The following is a 27,217-nucleotide window of genomic DNA, read 5'->3' as shown; positions in this document are numbered from 1 at the left end:
TTGCCTGTTATTTGAAAATCTGCAGTGAATCCAGCTGATCTGGTTCGACCTCTTCTGTGCAGGAGCTTGGATTAAATGATCTCTAGAGGTCTCTCCTTACTCAAATTAATCTGTGATTATCTAAATTAATCTGCAACTACTGCCTCCACCTCTGGGGCCCCCAAAACAAGAAAGACTGTTGAAACTGGTCCAGGGAGGCCACTGAGCTGATTTGAGGGCTGGAGCACCTCTCCTGAGAGAACAGGCTGACAGAGTTGGGATTGTTCAGCCTGGAGAAGAGAAGACTCTGTGGAGACCCTTAGAACACCTTCCAGTACCTAAAAGAGCTACAAAAGAGCTGGAGAGGGAATTGTGACATGGGCATGGAGTGCTAGGACAAGGGGGAATGGCTTTAAACTGAAAGAGGGGAGGTGTAGGTTTAGATTAGATATTGGGAATAAATTATTTACTGGGAGGGTGGTGAGGCACTGGCACAGATTGACACATAAACTGTGGATGCCCCATCCCTGGAAGGGCCATGTTGGATGGAGCTCAAATCAACCTGCTCTAGTGGAAGGTATCCCTGCCCATGGCAGGAGGGTTGGAATAAGATGATTTTTAAGGTCCCTTCCACCCTAAACCGTTCTAGGACTCCATGATTTGGGGGCTAAACTGAAACTTCAGTTCTAGTTTTGCTATTCCTTCAGTGTTTTGTGTATATTTGCTCTGCTTTCCTGATGAGATATCCTTCAGTTTTCATTCTGTTTCTGCCAGGAGATCACCACCAGATGGGCAGAGTTTTAGAAGTTTTTCGTTTGAAAAACCAGCACTACCCTCCAAGCCAAGCCAACCTGATGATGACTCTGATGATGATTATGAAAAAGTAAGATGAAGCAGATGATCCATTCTAAAAGAATATTGTTTTCCTTGGTTATGTGTATCTTTGGGAACATTTAAAATGCATTATTTCAGGACAAGAGTAGTGCCCTGAAAATACAGTGCTGTGTAATTTTTTTTTCATTTCTTTTTTAGCTTTAGTGAATGCCTTGATAAGTTACAGAGTTTAAGATTGGATATAAAGGAGAAAGAAGCGAAAAGCAAAAATTAAATCACTGTTAATAATTTTACATTACGACTGTAGCTTATTTGCATTAAAAGTTGCTAGGGTTTTGAGTTGTCATTGACTTAATGGTGATTTATTTTCTTTATATTTTTTGCAGGTTGGGCTGCCTCTTTCAATATTTCTTAATACCTCTGAATCCTTCGAAGTTGAAAGGTAAAATGTGACTTTAAAATAGTTCTTTAGAAGTCCTACAAAAAGCTGTACTGAACCGTAGTCCAAAGATAATTTTGATAACTTGTGTTTAAAGCATGCACTAAAATGTTTAACAGAAATCATGTTCTAGAGAAGTCAGTTCAGTGCTCACATATCAATTGACAGATGAGGATGCAATGTGATTTGGCTCCATCTGGAGGAGGCTGTTTTGCCAGGATGCTGGAGGGCACCAGTGAGCCAGATGATCTGTGCTGCACTGCTGGTTCAGGTGCTACAACACTGGCTTTCTTTCAGCTATGATCTACTATGAATTATTACACCCAAACCAGATATTTGTATTGAGAATTTTAAGACTGTAGGTATTTGATTTACATGAATGCTAACAACATGTCATGTACATGAATAATTGTAATATGTGTCATTGTTTATTCTTTTCAGGATATTTAAAGCTAGTAGCCCACAAGGACAACCACAAAATGGATTGTACTGTATTAGGAACTCATCTACTAAGCCTGGAAAGGTAAATTGCAATTTTGAGTCTAACCCCCAAAAAACTTCTTGATTGAGACATACTGCATTTTGTATATGTTTAAGTACTTAACAATTTAGATGTGGTCTTTTCTTAAAGCAAGCAAATATGAGAAATCCCTATGGTAGTATCAGTGATTGTGAAAAAAACATTTTAGGCTGAATTTTAATGAATTCCTTAATAATACCTTGACTTAGAAGAGCTTGGTACCATAGACTGAATACATTGCATTTTTCTTCTTCAAGGTATTGGTTGTATGGGATGAACCTGCAGGAAAAGTGAGAAACTACAGAATCTTTGAAAAGGTCAGTAGCTGCACTACATATGTATCTTTAGATTATACATGTCTGTGTGTATTAAAAGGGGGGGTGCATATAGGTAAATATCAGAATTAGCAAGTTCAAGTCTAAATTTGTTCCCACCTCTGACAGTAAGAATCAGCTGATTTACAAATACCTGGTCTAGGATAAAAGTTCAAGTACTCAGATCTGGGCTTTCTAATTGCTTTGTCATAAATTTCAGCCCCAGTCAAATCCTACTAAATTCCTGAGTTTAATTTGGACTTATTTGTGTGATGGACTAGTTTGCAAAGGAATAGTGTATTTGAAAGAACTTAGGGCCAGAACATCATCATCAGAACTTTTTCCTTTAGACATTGATCTGGAAACATTACTGTCAATGGTTACATATGTTTTTGTTCTACAACAGGATGGCAAGTTTTACCTGGATTCAGACATCCTGTTTTTGAACATGGGAAGTTTGGTGGAATACTACAGCACTCATGTCTTACCCAGTCATGACAGCCTGATTCTCAGGTGTCCTTATGGCTACTCTAAGCCAAGGTGACAGGACAGCCATGGCTCACTGACACCCTGCTGCCCCTGAGGACAGAACTCCTGCCAGCTGGACATCCTGCTGTTTGCACACACAGACTGAGTCTGTGTCCACCATTTATTCTCTCATAAATTGTTATATAAATTCCATTTAATGAACTTCTGGTAAAACCTTAGAGTCCAGATCAGTGGATTTTACAAAGATCTGAACTGATTATGCTGTGAAAGCTGTCCAAGATACCCACACCTTTTATAAAACTGCTGCTATTACTAATCTCCTTGGAATGTTGAAGATGCACATGAGCAAAGAAGTGATCTGAATACAGCTGATCTAGAAAATGGACACTCTGAAAGTATGTCAGAATTTATTTGTGACAGGGAATACTAATACTCTGACTTGGAAATACTACTCCTAAAGTCAGCACTGGTGCTCTACTGAGATATTTTGTATTACTTGTATAGCTGATGTGTACATAATGAAGATTTCTGTGCAAATCATTTTATTTACTATAGGTAAAGATGATCAGGAAATGAGGCTTTTTTTTAAGCCACCTCTTATACCCTTGTACCTTCTGAGTACAGTAATCACTATCAGGTACTGTCTGGCATCCCACATACTCTTTAATGACATGCACTTCAGAGAAGAGTGGAGCAATATTGATTTGGCTTTCATGGGAGCTCCATGACCTACTTCTGAACTGGAAAGGGTTTGTGCCACTGGTATTTTTAAAGGGTATGAGAAAAGAGAAGGGGCTGCTTGAGATTTTGGGGGAAGGGAAGGGAGCCATTTGAATGTTCCAAATTCCAACTAGCAGCTCGAACTCGCGTTCCCATAGTCAAAGGTTCTTTAAAACAAAGCACAAAAAAAACCCTAAAACCATGATTGTGGTACTACTATCAATCCAAAAATCTTTGTGGTCACATTTTGTTGTCAGCCAGCTGCATTCTTTTCTGTTCTAGGGCAAAACACACTACCCTAGTCTGCTACCAAGACTTCTTTTATTATTAAAATTTCTACTCAGTTTGTAGTTGCATGCAAAACAAAAATCTGTCTGTAATCTGTTGTCAGTGATATACAATACCAGGGTGCTTTTAACATTTGTTCCCTAATATTTTGGGGACAGGTATCCTAAATCCAAGGGCTTGATGTTTATGCCAAAATTACTCTATTCCTGAATTTTAATATGGAGGAGAAATTAATTTTAATAACTTCTTAAGTAATTCTGTTGATCAAAAAATATTGTCATAACATCTCATACTCTAATAATGTTTACAAGACTTGTAATAATAGTAAAAAAATTCTGCCACTTCTGAAACAGGAGAAGGTATCTAGTTTTTATCAGTCTGAATTTGTATTCATAAACTTTTTCTGTTACCTTTTCAAAGTTTATATATGTCCATTTTAATCTTGTTACCATTAGATGGTCACAACTTTAAAATTAAAAAAAAATAAATTACAGAATAAGAATTTGCTTTTTAAAACAATAAATGAGGACTTAGTCCCTAAGGAATTTTCCTTACTAATCAGATGGATTATGAGGATCATATACAGGAATTGAGGCAGGAAATTCTGCCTCTATCTTTTTCAAGAGACACAGACACACAATATCAGTCTTTTTAATCTCTGTTCCTGCTGCAATAGGGCTTAGGTGTGTAAAGAATGTGAAGTACTTAAAATTCAGATTCTGTTGAATGTTGGATGTTTTGAGTCTTATTCCTTTATTTTAAATTAGTATCCCTGCCATGCACTACCCTGACATTGATCCTCTCTAAAGAAGGCTCAGCCAAGACCGCATTTAAAAACTTTTTGGCAAATAATTTTATGTATATCAGAGTAAGTTCAAGTTTCTTGCAATATTCACACCTAACTGTCTACAGAGTAAGATTTTCTCTGTCTGGGAATAATTGACTTCATTGTGTCATGACAATATTATTTATAGTATGTCTCTTTGGGGCCCTATTCAGATATTTGATTGTTTGCTCAACCTTACACTCAGAAGATTTTTAAATTGTAAACATCCATTTAAACCATAACATGCTCTTTACCTGTGTTATACAAGAGTTGCAAATATGTAAATTTTTGTGTAATTGCCTTTTGTATCTAAATGTATAGATTTCTGAAATGGATAAACTTTCAATGCCAGTCCACCTCATTTTGTGCAGTTGTCTTTAATTTCATGGGGGTGGGTTCCCATGCTTTTGTTTGTATCTGTGTTCTTCTAATAGTGGAGTTAGAGGAATTAATTTTCTGTGCCCCTAAGAAGAAAATCTTCATGTTCTAAACAAATCTGCAATCATTTAGACTCTTTCTTCCTCTTGCTCCTGCATACCAGTCTAGTCTGTCTTAGAAGAAATCAGGTGAGTTTCTGGTGTTTGTAGGGAGGAAAGACACAGCTACAGTGCATGGCTCAGTATGTCCCCTGTATTTCTCACTAGTCTGCCTCTGCTCATTCCTTCACCACAAAGCAGCCTTCGTGTCTACAACCTCCTGCAAGCTCCTCAGCTTTAAAATAGTTTGTGGGGAATTGTAAAAACAGCATTTGATGCACAAAAAGAATGTAGTTAATGAGTTTTGTAATGTCCAAGTCAAAGTCATTGATAGTAGTTTGGAAAAAGTCTTGCCTCCTGTGACTGAACCTCCAGATAAAAGTATTACAGGTCATATTTGGATGGGGATTGCTGTTCTAGGAAAAAAAAAATTAGAGTGCTTTTGAAAAGAAAACAAGGGACAATCAGTGGTAGCACGTCATAAAAAGTGAACCAATATCCAAACAATTTTTCTATGAGAATAGAGGTGCTTTGTGTCAGCAGTCAAGCTTTCCCCACCTCAGAACTTGTTTTCACAAGAATGTGAATAAGTAGCAAGAGTATCTGTGGCCTCAAGTGGCTTCATCCTTTGGAACGTGCAAAAGGACGCTGAAGATTTTAGCTGAAAGTGTGATTGTGTAGAATTTGGGGACATCTGCTGGTCAGCCTGTTCCACACAGGGATCCACACAACAGGAATCCAGCAGCTGAGCATGTGTGTGGAAGTCATTTGGGACAAATCAATCTTAAGTGACTTCAGATAGAACCTAGAGATCAAAGCTAACTTCAAGTGGAAACTTAATAGGCTGGGTCTTTGAAACTTAAGACTCCTTTGGCTCATTTGCCTCAAACAAGTAGCAATATTGTTTAGCAGAATTACTCATCTTAATGTCTTCTAACCTAAAGAACAAAGAGATAAATTAATCTTTCTGTGTTTAAATTATTCTTAAAATATACTTTGAGGTAGAATTTACATAGTGGACTTATGAGCATCACCTAAATTTATGCACGTGGTGAAATATTAGGCAGCTGTTCTAAACATAAAATAGCAGCAAACAAATGTTGCAATAGTTTCCATCTTATGAAATACTCACCTCCTTGAAGTCAAGGAGGGGTTTTTTTCCTAATAGTGGGAGTGCTTGAGGTGCCCACACTTACAGACCCCGAAGTGGCTGAGCTTCTAGTCCTTTTACTGTACTTAAAGTACCAAAATATCAAATACCAAACACTACTAGAATTCTAGATGGAAAGTTTGAGCTCACTTTAAAACTGGATGGGCTGAAGTGGTTATGGTCAGTAGGCTTCAGGTATGGAGTAAGCCTTGTAGCACAGCCACCTCCAAATCTATTCCTGCAGGGTTCCCATTCCTGCATTGTAATTACAGCATGGTCATTAGTGTCCCTCACTTGTGCCTTCCTCCTTACAGTATCTAGTTCCCAGGAAGTGGGTAATTCAACCTCTCAGGCTGATGCTGTGGTTCTCAGAGGCAAGTAATCTTGGAGATACCAAAGAATCACTTTTAATGTGGTTTTACACACACATATCTCTCCTGGAGGTGGTTTGCACAGAAATAACAGTGATAAAAACCATTTGTGGGATTGGATCACTGGATCTATAAAACAAGGGGAAAGCATTTAATCATTCTTTGAGTTACCACCTTCCCTGCCTTTGAACATACAAGCTTCATACAAGCTCCTGCTGGGTACTGTCCCAGCACAGCAGGTTCTTGGACTGGCTGGTGTGCACTGAAATTCTGCCCTGGACAGCCTTTTGCATGGCTGGAGTTTTGCACCTCTGCTGAAGGCCAGTGATGTGAAAGGGCCACCAGAGCAGCACAGAAAACAGGAGAGTGTCCCAGGGAAAGTTATTAAAGGGTTTTATTACAGGGCTAATATGGAAAGGTGCTCCAGCTGTGGCTTCACAAGCTGTCTGTTTTAGGCTTTGTTGATTATGTTGTGCTTTAATTGACATTAATTTGCACTGTGCTAATATTCATGCTGATTTATTTTTCCAAGAAAATGACAGCCACACCCTCACCATGGGAGCACTGCTGAAAATGTGCCATTTTAAAATTAAATGTGAGTTTAAGAAATTAAAAATTTGATATTCTAATATTACAAAGCTTCTCTCAAGATAATTAACTTTCTCCTGTATATAATAATTAAAATAGTAACTATCTTAAAATATTTTCTTATGCTTCTTAGCCCTCCTCATTAGTTTGAACTTGCCTTGATAAGTTTTTCCTTTCTCTGTTTTACCCTGTTGAGTCTGCTTGTAATTCTAAAGTTAGTTCAAAAGTTCTAACTTCTTTTAACACCTTTTTTCCTTCTCCTGCTATTAAGGATGAAGATGTCATTGCAGAGCAGCTAAAAACAATTTCAGCTGCTCTAGTCACACTGGAATTCATGTAGAAGCAGCTAGCAGAGAACATACAACTAGAAGGCAGATGATACTCAGGAAGTAATAGATGTTGCAATTAAATTAATTGGCTTTACTTGGAAAAGCATTTTGGAAAAACAAGCCCAAACCTTCACAACGACTATTGCAACATTAGAAGAGAATGTTGGTTGTTGGAGTTCCTTTGTGTAAAGCAATCATTGCACCTTTGGTTCTGTTTAACTGCAACTGCTGTTAACCAGCTTGAACCATGTAGCTCCATTTACATTTTATCTCAATCATGTATAAAAGTTTTCCCATGTCCCCTGAGCATAAAGTCAATATTTTTCCAACTTAAAGCCAAAGTGGCCTCTCAGATTAAGACTGTATAAAATTTGGCAACATTTAGTATCAGCCTATTCCAGCTGCTCTGCCCTTTTGCCCACCTGCTGTTTCAGTTCTCCTGATTTTTATTTTTTTCCAGCTCAAACAAACCTCAGATGTGTTTTTGTTTGATTGTGGAGAGAGATGAAAGTAGACCAGAATGCACTTTTTTACTCCATGTAATTTTTCTATTGAACCCACATTAAAATTGTTTCTACATGCTATTTTCAGTCCATTGGGAAAGTTCTCCTTCCTTGCATAAATGAGTAAAATTTAAAAAAGAGCTCCCTCTGAAGCATAAGAATTCATGTACTTCAGACCTTACATACAATGACCAACTTTGGTAATAGTACAGATGAAGAATGAGATATTACTACTGGTGTTATGCACAGCTGAAATGAAGATAACCCATGACATAACCTTGAAAAAGGCATTTAAATGCAATCATTTCAAAGACAAACCCCTCATGAGCTTTTCCATAGCACTGCTGCATGTGTGTAAGCTGCCTTGTCCCACTGCCAGCAGAGTCCTGGGTGCCAGGGAGAGAGGCAGCACTCAGAGGGCTGTTCTTGGGGTATTTTGTACAGGTAACTTGTGTTTGTCCCCACACACCCTCCCAACACTCCAGCTCTGGTGTGGCTGGCCAGGGACCGGCTTTTACTTTGCTGGCACAAGGAAGTTTTGCTGCTAAGATTCTCCTTTTGAAGGCCCATGGGAAAAGCAACAGAGAATTCACATATAGGATTGTTTTATTTGGAGGATCCAGAACTTTTTCTGGGAAATGGAGTAGGTCTGTGTGAGATGAAGACAGATGATGAGAGTAGGCAAACAAATCCTGCCCAGTCAACAGACTGTGAGGACAGAACAGTTCTGGCAGGTCAGGAGAGAAAGATCTACCTTACTGCTACCTTACTATCAGTCCCTGTTTATGGGTGAGAAAACTCACCTGGAACTGCTTATGTGGAGTAAGTGTACCCCATATAAAGAAAAAGATAAATGTCCTAATGCCAGATGTGGGACATGAGCCTAGTGCTGTTCTTCTCTTAGGTAGCTGGAAGCCACCTGAGCATGAGAAGTGTTAATGCCAGGTAGAGAGGTCAGCTGCATAAAAATAATTGTACAGTACTATTTTTCTGGTATCTAGTAAAGGCACATGAAAATAACTTGTAAATGAATACATTCACATTGACTCTTTTATTTGACACTGTGATGTAAGTTGAGTCCAGTGCTGCTGCTGCTGGAGCCTGCTGAGGAGAACAGCTATGATTTGAAAGGCAGGAACCATTCTCCAGTACATGTGCAGGTGTGCATATGGTAAGTGGAAGCCTACAACAAGCTTGCCTTGGTCTTTTTCTCAGAACCCTCACCAGCAACCCAAAATCTTGAAGGAATCAAACACTGCAGGCTGAAAAACACAGTGTAGTTCATGCTGTACCTTTTATTGTAGCTGTAATGCTGCAAACCCGGCTGGCAAGAGTTAACAAAGACAAGTTCTTTGTGTCTTAAATAATGCAGAAGTGCTTTTTGAGATTATCTTGTCATTTTTCAGCAGCAGAGCACACAGCTTTAGTCTGTGCCAGTATTTATGAGCCCTCCCTTGAGTGTCTGCCCATGTAACCCTGCCTTTGCCACGGCACCAGCACTGCCCTTCCTGCAGCTGGGCAGAGGCAGGTCAGGAACCTGGGCAGGCCAAAAGCTGAGCAGGGAAGATAAACACAGTCATGCATCAGCTGTCACAGCCTCAGCCTGTGGAGGGAGTTGGTTGATTCAGCAGAAAGCTGCACCCCCCCCTTTCCCCCCCATTTTTCTTTCAGATTAGCCAGGTGAAACAATGGCACTGTGATTATGGGAGATAATGCAAGGGGCAGGGGGAAAGCTGGAAGGGGACAGCAGGAACCTGTGCCCTTGGGCAGGTCACAAAGTAGGACAGCAGAAGAGAAAGGTAAAGGAACAGCACTCACCAGCAGCACAAGAGCCAACAGCAGCTGATGAAAGGCATCCTTTGATCAGCTCAAGCTGCTCTTGTCACTGCACCCTGCAGTTACACAAGCACTTTGAGCCAGCACTGCCAGGGAAAGAAATTACCCTGCCCTCCCCCAGCCCTGGGCACTGCTGCTGCCCTCAGCATCCCCATCCTTCCTGCCACTGCTGGTCTCAGAGCCACATGCTGAGCTGGAGAGGAAACCCATTAACTGTGAAACAAAGCAGTATTTTTTTGCTGAGTTGGATCTAAAGTCTATTCTCCCATTTACTTTCTAAGACAAGAGAGAGATCTGTGTGTTAAATGCCTTGGTGAGAAAGGGAAAGAAAGGAAGAGAGATGCCAGGATGGAGTATTTTGACAAGTAATCAAAGAGAAGACACGGCATGGGCAGGTGGCTGGAGCCTGCAGGTGCAGAGCAGGGACAGAGTATGCTGCCATGGGTGCACACACACCCACTGGGTCTACAGGGATCAGCACCAGGCTCGTGAAATGGTGTTAGCCTGTCAGGCTTACTGCAACAGTTCTTACAAAAAATGCTCAGACACGATTTGCTAATCATTAGTAATTGCACTAACACGTGTCCAGCTGTGGGATGGTTCTGATTAGGCACATCCATGTCCAGCAGGGCCTTCTTGTCAGAGGTGCTGCAATCATTCTGTGCCTTCACCTGACACCTGAACCACCACTTTTGGTGGCTGAATTCACAGACAAGTTTATGCATATCTCTGTGGCCTGTTTTCAGGTAAGTGGAGGTTTTAGGTAAGTGTTGCCTTGGTGGAAGTGATTGGAGCAGGCTGGATTCCTCCCACATTCCACAGGAGGCGTTTATGGATCCTGAAATTCAGATTCTACTCACTGGAGTCTTCCCTACACATGGGTAACTCGGGGATGGGGTTATAGACAGCAGAGGAGAAGGGTTTACTGTTTCTGAGAGCTTGTTCCCAGACCACCAAGTCTTCATTTGTCCCGTGGCAGGCGGCATTCTATACAACACGCAGCCGTGTGGACCAGCAGAATTAAAATTATACAGAAACGACACTACAAATGGACAGAAAATAGACAGCAGAAGAAGTTAACTTTACAGCTGGTGCCGTGACTGTAACAAAGCGAGGATTCTCCAAGGACTCAGAAGATGTGAGGCGATTTACAGAGCCCTGCTCTGCGCAGGCTGTGCGATGTATCCGCACACTCCTCAAGCGAGAGCGCGGCTTCTCGCCCGCCTGGCGTTCCACACCCCGAGCAGATTCCTCTGATCAGACACCCTGGGCAGTGCCAGGTGTCTCTAGCCCTGGCCAAGGCAGGTCTCAAGCCCGAGTCCCGCCCTGCCGGATCGCCTGGCCTGGCTCCGAGCTGACAGCGATCGGCCGCGCAGCGCGATAGCGAGCCCTTATCGCAGCGCCCTCGCCGATTGGCGATGTCTGCCCGCGCCTATCTCCCGGCCCGCTCTAAGATAAGCTTCCCAGGCGCCGCGCCGCTCCTTTCCGCCGGGACCCAGCGGCACGAGAAGCCCTTTCCCTGTGTCCCAAGGCTCTCCCTGCCGCCCGGGCCCCCCCGGCGCTCCGGGAGCCGCGGGACCCGCCAGGGGCGGCCCGCCCGCACCGCCCCTCGCCCCCCGCTCCCCTCCGCCAATGGCAGAGCCGCTTACTCGGCGGGCGCGCGCCCTCCCGCCAATGGGCGGCGCCGTTGTTGGGCTTGCGGGCTGTGGAAGCCGCACCCTGTCGGGCGGGGGCCGCTCGGTGCCTGAGGGGGCGGCGGGAGCGGCGGGAGGCGGGGACCGAGCAGCCACAGCCTCGCCAGGGGACCGGCCGCGGCGGCCCCTTCGCGCTCGCCCCTTCTCGTCTGCCCTCGGGTGAGCGGCGCGGCGGTGGCGGCGCGGAGGAGGCTGAGGGGCGCAGCCGGCGGCGGGCGGGCAGTGACGGGGAGACGGGCGCTGCGGGGAGGAGGGGGCGGCAAGGAGAGGCTGGGGCGCAGACACTGGAACCGGCTCGGTGAGCCCCGAGGGGAGCGGAGGGGGGGCCGTGTCCGCCTGGAAAACGTGGCGGGGCGTGCGGAAAAGCGCTCTGTGAGGGGCTGCGGCGGGCTTGGGGGCTGCGGGGCTGAGCTGCGGGGCCGGGCTGCCGCCAGCGCTGCCTCGGGAGGCGCCGTGCCCGTGCCGTGCCCGCCGGGATGCTCCTGGCACCGCCACCGCCGCAGGAAGCGGCCGCTCGGCGTTGGAATCTCACTGCACCCAGCGCTGCGGCTGCCCCCGCCGCCCTCCCGCTGCAGCTGCCCCTTGTGCCGGCCCCAGCCGAGACCCGCGGGCTCTGGAGAGTCCGAGTCATCGTCCGCAGAGCGCGCAGGAGCGACGGAGGGTTTGGGGTGCGAGTGCGCGGTGCTGGGAGCGGCGGGGCACCCGCAGCAGGCGGGCGGTTGTTTTGTTTCCTCTGCTGCGTTTTAGCGTTTCTGGGGTCTGCTTTTGATACGGAATGTCACATGCCTTTCTGCACGTAATTGCTGCACGCTCGCTGTGCCGCTTTTAGGGTTGATTCTTAATCTGTGTTGGCTTTAGTTAAAACTAGCAATTAGGGAGGGGGAAAATCCAGTCAAGCTGGAAAAATACCCATGGCTGTGTTGAGGTGGGGGCTAGGAATAGCACGGAATTTGCATCTTTCCTGAGATGCTGCTGTGGCTCTGTGGCGTAAGCTCACTGCTGGTTTGGTTTTATTCTTTGCCTTTTGGAAAGTTGCTGTAGATCACAACATTATCGTAAACCAAAGGCGTTCAGTTTTCTTGCTCTGTGACTCACATTTTTATACAGAGCTTTACAAAACATGTCTACCTTGAGCTTATGAATTCTCAAACTGCAACTGCTGCTGGATAATTCCTCCTCTGTGCTCTGCTGAAAGCTACAGGTATCTCCCTGCAGACAGGCTGTTTACAGCTCTGGTTCTTGTAACGTGTGCCAATGGAATTATTGACAGTCCTTAATTGTCACAAATTCAGGGGTTTTTTTGTGTTTGTGGGTTGTTTTGGGTTGTTTTTTTTTTTTTAATAGAGCAAAATAATTTAAAGGTATGTAAACAATTTCTAAGATTGGCTCCCATTTTTGTTAAATTAAATATAATGTATAAAATTTCTGTTTCTCAGTAAGGAAATATTCTTTTAAGAGCACTTGTGTAATTAGCGACAAACAAATGCAGCTATGGGCGAGACTGCTGAAACAGGTGGCTTTGGTATTTCTTTATATTCAGTAAGCAGATTTGATGCCAGCAAATTTGATATAATCTTGAGTGAATGCAATGATCTATATGATTTGCCTCACTGAATTTAAACTTGGTGGTTTTCTGAGGAGAGTTTTGAGGAAGAGGCATTTGCAAGGTTTTGCATCTTTGCTGTAGCATGATAATATGTGCATTACTGTGTTTGCATGTTTAAGTGTCTTGTACTTTCACTGTATGAAGTTCTATGCTGAGAACAGTGCTTTTTAGCCAAAAACTATTCTGTTGACTGAATGTTTTCTTTCTGTGCTTGATGATTATAAGTGTGAAAAAGCTGAATGTGCTTCATCTGAAGCAAGTGTTTTTGCTGGCCTGTTGTGCCAGTAAGTTCATTAGAGTGTGGTTCACTAATGCTGCAGAGTGAGGGAGGTCATTTACTGAATCAGTCTTTTTCTGTGACAGTTTTTTTAGAAGTATCCAACAGAAAATGACTCGCCTCTTCTCATTCTTTGGGATTCACCATCAGTATTAATGTTATTTTGCACGTATGGGATAGGCCTCTGAGCAGGCTGGTCTAGTGGAGGATGCCCATGGCAGGGGGCTCAGAACTGGCTGATCTTTAAGGCTCCTTCCAGCCCAAAGTGTGTGATTCTGTGTAGGGACTTGGATCATCTGGTGAAGTTAGGTAGAAAAAACCTCTCTGAGCACTGAGAGACTTTGACAGAAGTAGGGCTAAAACTGCTTCTGCCCCAAGTCTTGGTTTTTGAAGTGTCATTTCACAGCATGAACTGAACTGCCTTTAGCAAATCCCATCCAACATTCCATGACTTGGCATAGGAGGGAAAAAAAAAAGAATTTTGAAGTAGCCTATTTTGTTAATAAATAGAATTAAATAATAGAACTGAAAGTTTCAAACTAGAAGACTGCTTAGCATGGTGATTGCTGCTAGGCATACTTCTGTGTGACAAGTGCTTCCTGAGGAGCCTAGGCAGTAAGTCTTGCACCCACTGCTTTTCTGACTGGTGGAAATAGCTTTCTTAATTATTAAAGGGTTGTAGCAGTGGTGAATGGTGAGTAATTTGTAAACCCCAAACTGTTGCTGTGCAAATGAGCCAGTCCTGCTTTGAGGGAAAAATGCATGTTAATAAAACTTGCCCACTACCTCAGTGAAGTGAAGTGAATCAATGCTGCTTTTGCTGTGCAGCAGAGACACCTGAGGCATGAGGGCATGAAGAAAAAACCATGCTGATTTTCTGACTTGAAATCAGAACTTACTCTTGGACCATGCTGCACCACAAAATGATTTGTGAAATAGCACTGCAGCAGTAATTCACACTGCAACGAAATATTTCTTGGGCAGTTTTAGGGTGGTATGTGCTTTATATTTGAAAAGTGAATGTGAGCAGATGTGAATGTAAGTTTACTCTGCTGATTCCATTGTGCAGGTCATTTGACATCTGCTGAGGAACCTGTCCAAAGCTCTTCTGCTAAGTTATGTATCTTCTATAATAACAGGTTCAAAAGCACATATATTTTAAAAATAGTAGAAGTCCCTAGCTTACCTAAGTTAGGCAGTTTTCATTCATATAATTTAATCAGCCTCCTCAGGGGAATAGGAAAGTATTACTTAGTTTTGCTACTTACTCAGCATTTCTCTTAAAAAAATTCTCTGGTTTTGCTAGGGCTGAGAGCAGGAGCTGTACAACCTGTCAGTAGAGAAAGGTGTAAAATGGAAATCATGTGAACCAGTTGCTTTCCTGAGGAAAGCTTTTCATTAGAGGTAGTAATGCTTAAAAAGTACTGGTTATACAGATTTTGATCTCTAGTAATTTTTACTTCAAATTTGCCCTGTTCTACGGCTGTTTTTTCTCTCACTCTAAAGTATCATGAATACCATAAGAGGGTTCTGTAGGAATATATAACATCTGTTACCATCTCAGTAAGCATCTGTTGTTTATTGAGAATTATCTTGATAGTCTTTAGACAAATTGAAGCAAGTAATTGGTTTCTTTGCTCACCACACAGTGGGTGTTGTTTACTGTGGCCTTGTCACTTCAGAAGGTTTGGTGGTTGGTAGCTGCAAATGTTGTAGGGGAAGAGGCTGCAGGAAACGCCCTTTTCAGAAGGACTGCTCTCCACATCAGGTGTCAGCTGAGATGGGGTCGTTTGCCATCAGGACTCGGGCTCAACATGCCAACCAGTGGTCCTGGTCTTGAATAAGTTTGTGTTGCTGCTGCTCTGGGGAATTTCAGTCTAACTGCTCTCCGGGGCAAGTAAAGGTTTGCATTTGAATAACTGCTGCCGTCGGGCTGGCTGAGCAGAGTGCCCGCTGGTGCTGCTGGACTGACTGTGACCTTTCAGAGAAACTGAAATCGCTGTCCTTGAAGGTGTAGCCAAACAGGAGTAACAACTTCTTCAGTCCCTTGCTGACTTCCTCCCTTTGACCTTGCTAATTGGATTGCATTCCGAGGAATGATCTCTGCCTGCTCTGCTGGATTCAGCTGTTATCTAGTGAAAGATCAGCCTTTCAGACTCACATCACTTGCACTAACAACTGATGAGCATCATAGAGTTTTTCACTATCACTTATTTGAATGGTTTTCCCTGCAGATTAATTAAAAATTAGCAAAAATGAAAGCAAATCTCAATTCAGCTTTAGAACTGTGATATTAGGAGCTGCTCTTTTAAACTGGGACTTGGCATATGTGTGCTCTTCAGACTAATCAAACATTCCTTTGCATTTTTAACTGACTAATGTCTTTTTAAAATCACTGATTTTTGTACCATATGGTACGTATGATTTTCAGATCTAGACTCAGGAAGTCTGAAAAAATAAGAAGTAAAATATTTCAGAATTTTGAGATTTTGTTTTTCTTTCATATACCTAACTGAAGTGCTGTAAAGGGGTCATGGAAGTAGTAGTAGCAGTTAATCAATAATAGTTTATGGTATTTTTGATACTTTCAAATCAAATGAGTAGATGATTGTTGTGATGCAGTTATGCTCCAAAGACTAGGGGGCAACAAAAAAACAGATCTAGGTTTTTGGTTGGAATCAGTAAATGTGTAAAAGGAATTTTGGATTAAAACCTGTAATTTGACTTGGAGCCATAGAAACTTAGGTTTTTTGGGGGGTTGTTTTTGATTTGTTTGTACAAATTTCAAGTGTGTTGTATTGCTTTTTATGCTTCTATATCTTGTTTTAGGTCTTGAATCTTGGGAGGTCTGATGAACTCTTTCAATTCTATTATAGTTTATGCCAGATTAAACCAGAAAGTGCTGAGGAAAACCTTGACCCACGAAAACTGTGTTCTCTGTTTGGGTTTATTTCTTTTGCTGCTGTTCTGTGTGTGTGTTACAAATGACTGAGCATAACTTCACTGTTGGTGCATTGTGACTGTGGAGATGAAGAACAAAGCATACCCTAAGTTTGGTGTTTTAACAGATGAAGCAATTTCTTCAGGTATTGTCACTGCAAAATATTGCTAAAAATCTATCAAGTGTGTGCACTTGTGAAGCATCCATTCCATCTAAAATTCATTGGAAAAGCACATTGCTGCTCTTGTGCATTAACTGAGAGGTACCATATACTTGGCTTTTTTTTCTCCAAAAGATCTTGTCTAGCAAAGCTTTATGTAGTGACCTTGAAACAACACAGCTTAAAGTGTTCCAGATTTAAAGCGACTTATTTCATTTTTCTCTTAAACTGTTCGCTGCACCCGGCTGAATTGAAGAGGAAAGCGGTGACGTGGAACACAGAAGCTTTCTGCCGGTGTGTGGCAGAGCTGCGATGCCCCCGTGTGTCCCTCTGGGAGGGGCTGTGCGGGTCCGGGCCGGCCCCGCGTTTGGGCCTGGGGAGCCGGGGAGGGCAGCGGGGAGCACGGCGCTCCCTCGGCGTGTGGGGGGAACGTGACAACTTCAAAAGCGTAAATAGGGAAGCATAGGTAGCAAATAATGTTTCATTAGTTATGTCATTTTTTTCTAGTTGTTTTCAGTTTCCTGGAAAGGTTTCAATGATTTTCAGGTAAAGTTCTACACAGCTAATGTGTCACTTTATTTTTAAATGTCACTTCAAATTTCCATATGATTTGAATAACAGATTCAGTGTAAAGCACAAGATTCTATTTTGATTCCAAAGTAAATTTTCTTTCCTTACTGTGGATATTATTTTTAAGTCTACTAGTACACAGTGAAGTGTGGGGTTTTTTGGTTTTTTGTTTGGGTTTTTTTTCCTCCAGCCTCTTGGGCTTAGAGTAAAATTTATGAGATGGTGAGTCTTCAAGACAGTTTGGTGATTTCAGTTATAACTGATAACTTGGAACTATTTTGGAATAAGTTTATGTCTTTTATAGGTGAATTAATGATAAAATAGTTTTGTTTTTGTAAATTAATTTTTCATTAAGTGTTGGTGGCCAGCAGTACACAGTTAAAATTTATTTGGATATGTACAATGTTTATGGTACAGTATTACAATGGTTTTGAATCTATTAATAGGCAGAAAAAATAAATTAATAATGACCTTAGATGTTTGCTTAGATCTCAGCTGTACATATAAATCTATGGCTTTTCCCCTGTTTAGTTATATAGGGATTTTGGTAAAAAGGTAGTAAATTCTGTAGGGCTTTCCCAAAGCAAGTGACTCATACACGATGGAGAGGGACACAAGAGATCAATCCTTTATCCAGAGGGAAGCTGCTTCATCTCTCATGCATCAGGAAGGTTGGTGGGTGGACTCAGAGAGGACCATCCTTTTCTTCCATTCTGTTGCTGCTGTAACTCAATGTCTGTCTGTCTGTCTGTGTGGTTTCCACTTTGCTTTCAATCTCCTTTAGAACTTGCACTGATCATGATGCTGCTGAGTTATGTTGTCCATCTTACACTGAGTTTCTTGCCTCTCCCCTGGAAGGAGAATTTGTGGTTGCAGCACAGGGCAATGATTTTGACTGGTGGGATGTCCACTTCTAGGTCTGCCAGAGTGTTTGTTGTTGACTGGGACACTTTCTTTGGCCCAGGTCCAGTCTGTTAGTGGAGATGTTGGTTTGGGGACAAGGTGCAATGACAATCCTTCCAGTATCCTCCTATTTTCCCTCGCTGCAGAAGCTTGGAGAGGAGCCAAGAGCAGGGAACACAGTGAACAGTTTGCTGCACAACTTGGAAGAAGGTAGTCTCTGAAAGTGTCCTCTGGCCTGCCCAGCCACCAGGAAATAAAGAGCATTTTGGCAGTGGGTCAGCGAAAGGCAGAAGTGGTGAACAGAAGGCTGGGAAACATGCTTCAAATCTGAATGTCAGCCAGGAAAGCTGGACTTGGGCAGCCTTGCAGATTATGAGGGCAGCCTTATTAATTGAACATTCTGGCTGGTGGAAAAGATGCCTGAGGCTTACAGTCTTTATGGGTCAATATTTACCACTAAAGTGGGGAGACAACTCTCCACACCTCAAGCAAAGCTCACAATATCAAAATGAAACCTTTGTAGCTGCATTTGCCACTTCAGCTGCAGGGTTTGGGATCCTGTCTAGTGTGAGCTGGTTAAAGCATTGAGATAGCTGCTCTCCCAAAAAGACAGAGACTTCTATTGTTCAGGCTTTTTTAATCAGTCACTAATATATGTTAATGTTTTATATTGTTAATGTATAATTATAATTGTTAATAAAACATTGCTAATGTTTTATATAATGTTTAATGTTTATGTAATTTTGTATTTAGGTGTTTATTAAAACAACTCTGAAATACTAAGAATGTTAAAAAATGCACAATTTAAAAACATGTGAATAATTAGTTGCTTAGGTTATCCTGGGGTTTTTTGGTTTTTTTTTTTAGAATATCTCCTTTTTGAGGAGCTTAAGCTTATTTCTACATTCTCTCATTTTTGGGATCATTATTGTGCCCACATATGTTGTTGAAATGTGTTAGTTCTGTTCTGTATGTCTGTATGTTCTGTTCTGAAACTATATTTTTAGAAATTCATCACACCCCCAAGGCAAATGGGGAACATTATTGCCCGTTTTCAGTAGTGTAGCTACTCGGGTCACTTAACAAGAATGAGGCAGATTTCAAATGGCTCTTCTTCTTTGCAGACCTTTAATCAGAACTAGACACCTTCCTAAATAATTCTGTTATTGGTTGCTGGTATGAAGAGCTGTTGTGATGCCAAATTTGTGTTTTATGGTAGAAGGAAAAGGTGAGGTCTGAAATGTTGTATTTGCTACTTTGTTTCTTGAACTACGGTTTTTGCTTGTTTAATTTAGTCCTTAATTAGATGTGTTTATCATTAATGAATAGGATGAATTCAGTTAATTTGACTGAAACTCAAATCTAAATTTGTTCTTTCAGGGATTTTATGATCTGAGAGAGTAATCTGGTAATTTTCTCCTCCCTCCTCTTTGTTGCTATGGTAATCCTAAATTGGAACCTTGTCTCTGCAGACTTTTTTTCCCCCTTTTTCCCCCAAGTAAGTTTTGTAATAGCTGTGCAGTCTATTCTCAAGCCAAAATATTGATAATACAGGTTCTCTTGTTGTTTTTCTTTATTTGGCTGATTCAAGGTGAAGCTGAAATTAAGCAGCTTTAACTTGCCTTTCCTATTTCTAGCTCTCAAGAGGCTTTGTGGCATAATTTTTTAAATTCATGTTTTACACAAACATTGTTTAGGGGAAAGCAAGACAAAAAAGGCTCAACTAAAGCAAAAAGACCAAAATGTGTCTGAGTGTCATGAAATGACATGTTTATAATTGTAACTGCAGAAGTGAACATTCAAATTGCAAAGTCCATAAGTTGTTTAGCATCCAAATATTCTTACAATTCCAGTTTACAGCAGTGTTCAGGGCTTATTTGATGAGGTGCTTTCACTGCTCCTGATGCAGCATACTCCTGATGGCTGAACTTCTAATGCAGCAATAAATGCAGGTGACTCTGGCAAAATAAATATAAAATAGATTTATATAAATAAATATTTATATATTTATAAATATATAAAATATTTGTGCTCTTACTAAATTTTGGTTTTTTTCCATGTAGAAAAAAGTAGAGATACAAGATCTAGCAGGGTTGATAGCAAATTGAAAAGAATCATCAGGAGTAAGCAGAAAACCTGAATAAGACTCTTCATGTATCTTGTCAGGAAGCATGGAGGTAATAAAATAAGACTAAAAATAATTTAGATACTTGAGAAAGACTACATTAATTTTCAGTGAAGACATTTTGAACACATGTACATAGGTCATGCTGAAGTGAAGCTATAAAGATGATTTCCATGAAGATGAAGCCCAACTTGCAGGGTGCATATTAGTGGAAGTGTGTAACATTTACTCTACAATTTTGAAGTAGGTGATTTGTGTAATTAGACACTCAGTTGCAAGAATTGTTATTAAATGGCAAGGCAGAAGGATATTGGATGGCTGGAGAACAGTTGAAAGGACTCACAACTTTAAGAGGGAAAGGTAATTTGGGATAGTAATTGCATTATTAGTGTGACCTTAATACACAGAGATTTGTTTAAATTGAGAATTAAAAGCCGTTGTGTGTTGAGGTAAGATGAAAAGGGTATGAAGTGATACAGCTCCCAGCAGAGGAAGATTTGTCAGAGAAATCTAGCATCTCTTTTTTGTAGGATCCCTGACTTCTTGGAGAGGATACATGGTTAGAGCTGACCCCTTGTACCATAGAAGTCATATAATGTGCAGTTTGATTCCATGTAAAAACCAGAGGGATCTTTTTGTGACAGTTGATGTTGAATGGTGACAGGATGTGTCAAGTATGGACAGAACTTGATGACCAGTGGATGATGCATTGGAACTGTGTAAGTAGTGGAATTTGTCAGGACCAGTTTTGAGATTTAGTATTTTCGTTAAAATCATTTATCTCTTCCTACTTCTTGTGCCAATCTCATGATCTTCATCAGATGTCAAGGATCACCAATACAAAAGAAGGTTTTGCACAGAACAAAGGTGAGACCTTAAGACATGACCAGTAGGAAATGGAGTCATATCAAAGAGCATTAAAGGGATTGTAACACTTCAGGGTGACAAACCTATCAGAATTAGCAGTGGAGATCAGTGTTAGGATAACAAGTACACTGTTGTTGCCCTACTAATATTTTTCTTTAAAGAAATAAAGGTGTGTTGACTTTTTCTTACCTCAAAAACTGCATATAATTCCTATAACCCACCATCAAGTAAAAAGGACATTTGGAGTAAAAGAGATCCATGGACTAATTCCTGGAACTCAGAGAGTGTTGTGTTTGATCTGGGAAAACAAAGCATGGAAGAGGTTGCTCTTCATAAAAAAGAGCAAAACAGCACAGGTGGGTAAGAAGAGCTTTTTATGCATGAGGTGTAAGAACAAATGGGTATAAACTATCCAAGAACAAACCTAATCTGGAAATTAGAAAAGATGGTTCCTAAGCAACGGAGGCATAGGAGTCTGCAACAGCCTTCCCTTAGGAGTAGTGCAATAAGGCTGTCTTTAAGGTGGAGCTGGTTAGCTTATGTAAGAGGGGGGAGGGGATGTAATGTCCTTTTCCACCCTGCCTTGGGATCTGAACTGCTTGACCCGGAATATCTGTTCTCATGTTTCCTGGCTTTAACTGAAGATGGTACAATAACTTGGGCAGATACTGCTCAGACACCACTGGGTGCACTGGGGGTCTCTTTCTTGGACAAGTGCACCCGTTGCATTCTGAGGTATAGAAATGCTATGTCAAGGGATGATAAATCTTAGACAAGTAGGGTGTTTTAAATATTGTTTAATAGAATATGCTACATTCTGTTTTTTCTAGTGCCTATATATTGAGTTTTGCCTTAAGAAACCCCAAGTCAACACAGCATAGTTCAATAGATTTTGTAATGAATCCTGTATTGTTTTCTTCTCCTTCTGTCCTGTGTGATTGAAGGGAGCTGCCCACAGCACGTGCACAGCTATGTCATTGTCTTCATAGGTCTCTGAAAATTCTCCTTTGAGCTCCTTAAAAATAACTCCCACTGGTGCAAGCTGAAGGGTTGATGTGGTGAAAACACTCTATACCATGTTGCTGTGTATTGTCCTAAGACTGCCCATCTAATAAATTTGGAATATTATTTTTTGAGGAATCATTGTGCCTTTGCACTAATGAGAGACAGTCCTGTATCTCTGCCTTTTAGAAACGGATGATTTTAAAGGAGACTTGACAAAGAAAAGGGTTCTACTCTGTTCTCCCTGACAGAAGAACGCTAATTGGCAAATTGAGAAATTAATGTTGCCTGAGGTTGCAATATTTTTCTAATTTATTCAATTGTTAAGACATGTTAAATCATGATTTAATTCCTGCTGAGGTATTTCAGACCCAGGAGGGAACTTGTAAACACTCATTTGGGCAATTGTTTTATCTATATCAGTAGCTTGTATTACTGGATGTGGTTTTTTTTTAATAGTAACTGCTTTGTATTTTTCTCTACTCCATCTCTCTTACTTATTTGTTCTAAATGTTCATCTAGAAAGCTTCATTTTAGGAAGGAAGTTCAAGCATGGAAAGTAGTTTGGATAGGACAGGTTAGAAATTTAATGATGTTTGAAAGGTTCCTTCCTGACTGTGCTTAACGTGTTTTATTGACTTCCCTTCAGCTGTTGGTTGAATTTCCTGTTGACTTTTTGGTCCAAATAATTGCCAAAGCAGTGTCTAGCCCTCTCTGTGTGCTGAGATGATTTTTCTTGATTAATAAATTTAACAGTACTCTAATGTTTTCAAAACTAATGTAGAAGACTAAGAACCAGATCTTATCCCTTTAAATCGCTGTATTTACACGTAGTGATTAGAATGAATGGTAAATAATTACATGGGTACAATGGCAATGACATAAATGGTACTTTGCACATGTTTAAGTGTTAGTGTTATCTCAGTTGCATCCCTAAATACAATTTTGGGAGAACAGTGATTGACAGTTAAATAATAGTTAATACTTTAAAGCTTGAGTAATTGTTCATTGTTATGTGAATATTGAGTAAATTGCATTTAACCTGTTTTATTATTTAGACATTCTGTCTTGTCATTTATTGTGGAACAGGTGTGGACTAGAGAGAGTCTCATGTATTAAAGGAAAAACCCCTGAAGTCTGAAGCTGTTAGTCAGTAGTCTCCAGAGCATGGATGACTTAGCAGATGTCATCTCGAGGCTCTTCTAATGAGGAGAATTTGTTTATAAATTCTGGCATTTTGAAAGAATGTATTAATGTGTGTGCCATAAGAAAACTCTACAATGTGATTATCTTGACTTTTATTCTTGAAGTGTGTTTTTCAATTAGACTGTATTGCATTTGTCATGGTAACTGAGAAGGTGTCAGATTGAAATAAATAATGTTATTGCCTTGGAGTAATAGAAATAATTACTGAAAATTCAAACAATTCTTTTCTTCTGATTTGTTTAATGCACATGACATTGGGAACTTAAGAGTTTCCTGCTTCTGGTGAGCCAGGTAATATGTTTGTTGACTGAAAATATACTTGTAAACACCAGAGAGAAGAAAAAGCTTTCTGACTGTATATTAGCTTTTAGATTTTCTTTTCTTTTTAGTCCTTTTATCTGTCAAAATTGAAGTGGAGTATTGCTCAGTTGTCTTAAATTGAAATAATATTTTATTTATTGTCTGCTCTAGAATAGCATTCCTTGCAGATGTGGCCTATGCTATAGCTAGTTCTGAAAGGGATGCAGTCAGTGTTGGAATAATTTGTATTTTCAGTGGTGTGTTTAGATCTGGCGTTTTGGTCTCTTATTTCATGAGAGTCATGTCAACTTTTTTTTTTTAAAATATTATCTTGTTAGCTGGTGCCACTTTTTTAAGAAGTGACTGTCCTTAGAGGTAATTTTTTATGTTGACTCTGTGCCTCACAAACACATAAAATCTGAACTGTTTTATAAAGTGAAGGTTCATGTTGCTCTGCAGTTTCATCTTTGGAGGATAAATCAGACAAATCTCATTTCCCTCTCTTCTCCCAGAGAACAGTGTGTGTACATCCTTTCCAAGTCGTGCTGGTTTAGATCAGAGTCCCTGTGGAAAGATGCTGAGGTGTGGCTTGTGGGGAGGGTGGGGTCTGCAGCCCCTGCACAGAAGGAATTTGCAGCACGGACACAGTGCAGCAGTTACTGGGCAATGGGTGTTTGGCTTTTGTTGCCATCAATTTCTTCCTAGGTTATGAAAGTTTTAGAAAATGGAAGAAAATTAATTTGAGATAAATCTTGCATTACTTGCTTGAGACTTGGAGGAGAGCAGGGAAGTTAAGGATGACATCAAGAAAGTTCAGGGGTAAGGTTGGTAAGAGACTTGTAAGTAAGAATAATTAAAGCTGGTGAGGTGTATTGCTATTGTGTGTCATTGGATAGCTTCATAAAACCATCTGAATTTTATTAATGTTGATAGAGGTTCAGGAGATTAAAAGGGGGAAAATGAAGTATTATCTGTCTGTTGTTAGCTGATAGATTTATAAAATTCTGTGGTGTCTGGTACTAATAGGAAGTAAAACAGTGGGCAAGTATGACAAAGGAGAGATAATGAAGGTTGGTTTAGTTTGGAGAAGACAGATGAGAAAAACTGAAGTAAATAGAAAAATATGTTGATCCAGAAAGGTCAGAAACAGTTTTAAAAATCTGGATTGCCTTACACAGGGGATTTCTGTAAGATTTTTTTACACATATTATGTTTGCACACTTTTAAAAAAGTCAAATTCTATCTTAGCCCGTGGGACTGCTATGAAATATTGTTACAGTCAAGAGCTTAGCACAGTGCAAAATAAGATTATACATTTTATATCAGCCATGCTTGGAATGTTAGAACATAATGGAATTTTTGTCATGGTATAAAGCTTAAATGGTTACATGCTGCAAGTGTGTGTGTTATTCTGTTCTTAAAACTGTCCACAGGCCACAGTTAATCAGGATATTCTGAGAGTTAAACCATTAGTATGAGTTTGACAGTTTTTGCCCCTTTAGACAAAGTTTTGACATTTGCTTATAAAGCCCCAAATGATTTTGACTCTGACAGGTACAGAAAGTCTTTGTATACAAAAAAGAACACTACAGAATCTCTTCCTAATGAAATCAGGGCAGTCGACTGAATAAACATCAGGCTTTATATTTGAACATTAGAATTGCTGTGCTTGTTTTGGTTAAAAAAAAAAAAAGAGCTGTAAGATCTGGATCTTCTAATTTCTACCTTCAAAGCAGGTGAAGCTGAATGGCTGATGTAAATTATATATATATATTTTGTGTGGGGACTTCTGGGACAAACTTCATAGAGTATACTGGTTTTTCTGCATATGCATAGAAAGGTAACTGTTAAAAATGGGGTAGTAAATGTCATTAATCATAGGGCCCTGTAGAATACATTTTTGCAAGATTTCTGTTGTATTTCATAAGCTTTGCTAGATGCTTTGTCACTGAACAACTCTGACAAAATGGGAGTTGCTTGGGGCCTAATAAGCACTTAAGTATGTGGATGTGTTAGGTCCCATTGACATCCCTCGAGGGCAGGAACTTCTGTGGACCAGATGTGATTGCAGGTTTGGATTGGCAGGGCTTGTGAGCAAATCCCCTCCCTGCTCTGTCTGGCAGCTCCCACATGGCCACACGGACAGATGTGTGGACTCGGCCTTGTGGCCAGCCCAGTGTGGAGATGGCTTCCCACAAGGAAGAGTGAAAATAACACTGTGCTCTGGAGAAAGCATGACGCACTTAGGCTGTATGGAAAGAAAGACTCGAGTAGATTTTTCTACATCTAAAACACAACTGTTGTACAAACAAATATCACAGTTCAGCTTTAATGCAAGTGATTATTGTTTCCATTTGACACAGTTGTTTGGCTCATCTCCTTGGAGAGCTGCTTACCAATTTCTGAGGGTTTGTTGAGATCAGTTGGGCTTCACATGGGCAGGAGCTGCTGGCCTGTGTCCAGCTGCACGCTGCTCGGGAAATCGCTTTAAAAGCTGCGTTTAGAGTTCTGGCTTTGAATGCTGCATACATGTCATGGTGCTTTGCAATTTTTGATGCCAGTAGCCTGTCAGTGAACTTGAAAGAACTGCATATACATATTTTGGCAATAAAACAGTGGCAGTTGGGTTTCTAGAAAGAGTTCATTTTACAGCTTGAGTCGGGAATGAAAGTACTTAGTGCTGTGTGAATTATTCAGGATCCTGATCTGACTCCAAACTGATTTAACACATTTTGTATCCTTGATGTTCATTATTTTAACTTAAATATCTGTTTCTGGAATTATAAGCCCTATGCTGGCAGGGCGTGATTTTTAGAACACAGTGGGGAAAAGTCTCCGGTCACTACTAGTCAAATGTAAACAGAAGTACTGGTACTTTTATTTTTAGAAGTTTTCTAGGTATTGGTGGTGGTAAGGTTGAAGGATGGGAGCACATCTTTTCTGTGGATAGAAGAGTTGTTGCTTGGATAGGGATCAGAATAAAAAACAATAAAGGTGATATTAGAGCCAGTGCAGTTTGTTTTAGACAGCCAATAACAAGACAGATATGTGAAAACACTGGGTTTTTTTCTATTAATGTTCAAATTTTGTCAACTAAAATAATCCCTGCCTAGACAGAGTCTTTAAAATTAGCATTATCCATCCATAATCTGGAAGCAGGGTTATGTGTCAAACAGGAGCCTTTCATGTTTTACACTGGGGCTTGAGTTCAATAAGTCCACAATGCCCAGAGGCAAAATTTCAGTTTTGTTCCTTTGAGTTTAGTAACAATTTAAAATTGGTTTTGTAGAACATTAAAGCTGTGCAAAATGGTGTGCATGTCTGTCTTTAGGTAATGTTTGGGGATGAACCTTAACAGAGGTTTGTGTGCTTGGGATTGGTGCTGTCAAAGCCGTGTGTGTGAGAGCAGAGGGAGAGCTGATGTGCATCTCCTGGGGTTTTGGAGTCATGGCTGAAAGCACCCAAAATGTAAATGCATCCAGCCTGGCCTCTTCAGGGAAGGCAGCATCCAGCCTGGCCTCTTTAGGGAAGGCAGCATCCAGCCTGCCTCTTCAGGGAAGGCAGCATCCAGCCTGGCCTCTTCAGGGAAGGCAGCATCCAGCCTGCCTCTTCAGGGAAGGCAGCATCCAGCCTGGCCTCTTCGGGGAAGGCAGCCTTTCTGGTGGGCCAGCTTTGTAGCAGTGGAGGCTGAGTTGTTGTGTCACTTCACCTGGGCTGTGGTGTGCGAGGCTCGACAGCCGTTCTGGTCCTTGTCCTCCTGCAATGCAAGCAGAATCTCTGGGCCATGCTTGGTGCCTGGCCTTCTGTGTTTTGTGCTTGCTGCTTTGTTCTGTTCGATCTTCAACCGAGTAACCTAACCCTCTGCAGAACAGGAAGGTCCTGGTTCAGAAGTAAAGAAGTAGAT

The 27,217-nt window shown here is 41.0% G+C and overlaps 2 protein-coding genes across 22 annotated transcripts in view; both read left to right on the top strand.

Annotated features, from left to right (window-relative positions):
• SH3BP2 (SH3 domain binding protein 2) overlaps positions 1–4,770 on the top strand; it is a 36,576-nt gene extending 31,806 nt beyond the window's left edge. For 6 of the 7 annotated variants that reach the window (XM_064418851.1, XM_064418852.1, XM_064418853.1 and 3 more), the window contains 5 exons: positions 754–862; positions 1,200–1,255; positions 1,694–1,775; positions 2,030–2,089; positions 2,493–4,770. In XM_064418851.1, the coding sequence (XP_064274921.1) occupies positions 754–862; positions 1,200–1,255; positions 1,694–1,775; positions 2,030–2,089; positions 2,493–2,630 (445 nt within the window). In that variant the 3' untranslated portion in view covers positions 2,631–4,770. The remainder of the gene's footprint in view (positions 1–753; positions 863–1,199; positions 1,256–1,693; positions 1,776–2,029; positions 2,090–2,492) is intronic. The other variant, XM_064418850.1, reaches the window with a different exon arrangement.
• Positions 4,771–11,358: 6,588 nt separating this feature from the next.
• Positions 11,359–27,217, top strand: part of ADD1 (adducin 1) — a 62,442-nt gene continuing 46,583 nt past the window's right edge. For 13 of the 15 annotated variants that reach the window (XM_064418825.1, XM_064418830.1, XM_064418829.1 and 10 more), the window contains exon 1: positions 11,359–11,515. The gene's annotated coding sequence lies outside the window, so the exon portion shown is untranslated. The remainder of the gene's footprint in view (positions 11,516–27,217) is intronic. The other 2 variants (XM_064418831.1, XM_064418839.1) reach the window with 1 other exon arrangement.

This window comes from Passer domesticus, chromosome 4 (assembly GCF_036417665.1).
Source record: "Passer domesticus isolate bPasDom1 chromosome 4, bPasDom1.hap1, whole genome shotgun sequence".
Lineage (NCBI taxonomy): Eukaryota > Metazoa > Chordata > Aves > Passeriformes > Passeridae > Passer > Passer domesticus.
Note: the sequence above shows the minus strand (reverse complement) of the source record. Positions and strands in the feature narration are given on the sequence as shown.